Source organism: Buteo buteo, chromosome 4 (assembly GCF_964188355.1).
Source record: "Buteo buteo chromosome 4, bButBut1.hap1.1, whole genome shotgun sequence".
NCBI classification, from domain to species: domain Eukaryota; kingdom Metazoa; phylum Chordata; class Aves; order Accipitriformes; family Accipitridae; genus Buteo; species Buteo buteo.
Genome location: NC_134174.1, coordinates 15,869,403 through 15,872,642, shown reverse-complemented (window position 1 = coordinate 15,872,642; position 3,240 = coordinate 15,869,403). Strand labels below are relative to the sequence as shown.

Below are 3,240 nucleotides of genomic sequence, written 5' to 3'. Positions count from 1 at the left end.
GAAGCCCTCCAAAACGTATTAACAGCCTCTATAATTTATATACATTCCTATGCTCACAATCTTATCCCATTATTGCCATGTGCTGTGTACATCTCATTCAGGTGTGGTCTGCATGCTCATATAGCTGAGCTTTGCCACCTTCCACAACAGATTGTGGATAACATTCTGCCATAATTTTAAATATTTCAGAAGGAGGGCATGGAGGAAGAAAAAAAAGCATTCAACTACATCATAAAACCTGTGTGTATGTGGGTATTAAAATCTGTAGCTTTCCCTGAAAGTTTTGGTATGAGTAAACAAATCTCCAGTGTCATAGAATCTCTGAGAACACATTCTGTACTACTTTAGTGAGGATGAAGTATTTTAAAAAAACATGCATGCTTATTTAATATGCTACATTAATATGCTTTATAGTACTTAATATGCTAGGTTTAAATACTAAGCTAAACAATTCCTATTTCCAGAGCAAATCAAAACTACTCCTATGAAAGAGGCTGTATTTCCAGGAAAAGTTAAACATCACCAGGTTAGAAGTATATTTTGTTCTTTGTGTATGTACCTATTAACTCTGATGAGATAGTATATTGGCAGAAATTTAGATGAATAAACCCAGAAACTCATGAACTTAAACACTTTTTTAATATAGCAAACATATCCAACTTTCAAATATAAACTGGAACCAACTAACAAAAAAGAAACTCAAAACAACTTTCTGAATGCCAAAAAGGGCTTATGCAAAACAGTGCACATTTATTCGAGGTATCGTATCCATGAAAACAAAACAAAACAAACCCAACTATCTACATTTAAAAAGAATTTTTACTTAGCAAGGCAAAAGAAGTTAGGGGCACATACAGAGTAAACAAATGTAAACAGTGTAAAAATACAGGATGTTAGAACCAATCAACCCAAAGCTTTGGTTATGAAAACTGAAATAACCCCATATATTAAAGAAATATAAACCAGAGGCATGCAAAATATTGTTAAAATACATTCATCCATGTGGCTAAGTGAAAGTCACAAGCTAGTGAGATGGATTTAGAAATGCAGTTTTCCTTCTTTCTTTATGTTCCTTAGATTGATTGTCATTCAATTTTCCACAGAAGTGGAATGGCTGATGAAAACCTTTCAGCCTTCTTAACTCACTGGTAACTGAATTTTTGAAGACTCCAAACAGGTGTTACAAAGGAGGTTTAGGTAATTGTGTTTTTATGACATAGCGTGATACACAACCTCACTCAAATGCTACAAACAAATAGTCCATGATCTGTTACCGTTCTGGAAGGCAAAAGCTTGGAGAACAGTCAAGTTGCTCCAGATGGAATTGAAAGATTTTCGAGTTTCTCCTCACAAGAGCAGTGACAAACTCCATGGTAAATCAGGTAAGTCACTTAACATTTTATTTGCAACACAGAATATTTTGGCAACCAAGGTATGTTAAAGGAATCTCAATAGTGACCTACAGTGCACGTGCTTTTCAGAAAACTGAAGTTTTGTTTCAGATATGCATCAGGAGCCTAAACATCACAAGGCTTTTCTCATTGAAGCAGCTGTACCGATGTCATCCGCCTTAGATGCCCCTACTGGTCTTTCTTGTCTTCTGCTTCATTTAAACTGCCCTGAAAAAAGACAGATTAAAAATATTTTTTTGTGCTTGGCAAGATCAGAAACTATTGACTCCAGATGCCATGTTTTGCCCCCTTGCAGTCATACCTGATTTGTTCACTATACACCCTTCAAAGCTGTAGTCCCATCAATACTACCCCACGACACGTGCGCTTCTGATCCTAGTACAGTAACAGCCATGCAGCCTTCTTCCGCTCCCTGTTCACGTTACAGCTGAACTGTGCAGCAAACTCAGCAGAAAACATTTTCTGTTATCAGCTTATTTATCCCTAGGAGCTGCATCTACTGTGTGCTCAGTACCTTCTGTTCTTTCCATTCAGAGGCAAACACAGAAAACTGCAAGGATGTGTGTTCTAGACCACAAGGCTGTTAGAAATGCAGCAGGACTACTACGGCTCATTACACAGGGAAGCACAACAAAGATAGGACATGCATGGTGGTCTTAATTCAAATACAGAGATCAGTTGAGCAATCTCTCTAAGAGTATAGGGTGAGGCTGGGAATCAGTAAGCAGCTTTACAGAGTACGGGAAAGATTATAACCAGCTCAAATTTGCCTTTTTGGTTTTTAATTTTATTAATACAGGACCAACAAATAGCTCCTCTTGAAAAGCAGGTCACCATAATTTTAACATCAATCATATTTTCTTCCAAGCCCATTCTTTGTAAACAGGTTAACTTTCATTTTTATTCAATTTTGGTTGAACTCTGAGACAGATGTTATGTATGGAACATACAAACACCTGTCAGACAACTTAAAGAACAGGCAGGGCTCTCAGTTCTACAAGAAATAATTACTGCATATATTATGGGTATTATAGCCATGCACATATACAAACTGAATCAAACTGCTAATTCAGCTTTTGCTTGCTATGTAGGTTTTTTATTATTTTGTACTTCAGTTTGAATTTTTATAGTAGCCTGTTTTTAGGCTAGGCTTGGGGTTTTTGTTTTGGTTTTGTTCTTGCATATCAACAGTATTGCAACATTTATAATCCAGTATTGCAAAAACATGTTTAAAGAGCAAACAAAATAAAATTACTCTTATATATACCACACACACACAATACTCCTATCATTTTCTTACAAGATTTCAGTTTGATCATCACGTGCAAAACTATCTGAATCTTATTTCCCAAGTGACAGCAAAATTGAGTCTAACAATGACCTGAGCTTTGTCACCTGAAGTGCAAAAAAGAAAATGCTCATAGCTTAGCTGTCCAGTCCTTGAAAAACAAAATTCTACCATTTTGATGAAGTTTAAGGAGGGTTGCCCATTGTAACTTTATGCTAAAGATTTTGGTAAATTCTCTTGCATAATAAATAACCAACAAGCAGAATTTTGCTGGTACAATTTCAGATCATCATGCTCATATAGCCATCCAGAACTACCTACCTGAAGCCGTTCATATTCTTTCATCAGATGATCATATTCTCTTTTAAGGCCTTCAGACTGCTTTTTAACTGCAGTCACTTCATTATTTGCCTTGTGGAGAGCTGTAAAATATCAGAATTCTTGTTTTAATTATTACTTATATTCCTGCAGTTCCTCAGAGCCCTAGTTATGTGTTAAGGCTCCACTGCACTAGACAGTCCTTCCTCTAAAAAAAGCTTA

At 36.1% G+C, this 3,240-nt stretch overlaps 1 protein-coding gene across 2 annotated transcripts in view; it reads right to left on the bottom strand.

The window, feature by feature from the left end:
* Positions 1–620: 620 nt before the first annotated feature.
* Positions 621–3,240, bottom strand: part of DUS4L (dihydrouridine synthase 4 like) — a 42,530-nt gene continuing 39,910 nt past the window's right edge. For both annotated transcript variants that reach the window (XM_075024858.1, XM_075024857.1), the window contains 2 exons: positions 3,022–3,122; positions 621–1,619 (listed from right to left, as the gene is read on the bottom strand). In XM_075024858.1, coding sequence (XP_074880959.1) covers positions 1,581–1,619; positions 3,022–3,122 — 140 coding nt within the window. In that variant the 3' untranslated portion in view covers positions 621–1,580. The remainder of the gene's footprint in view (positions 1,620–3,021; positions 3,123–3,240) is intronic.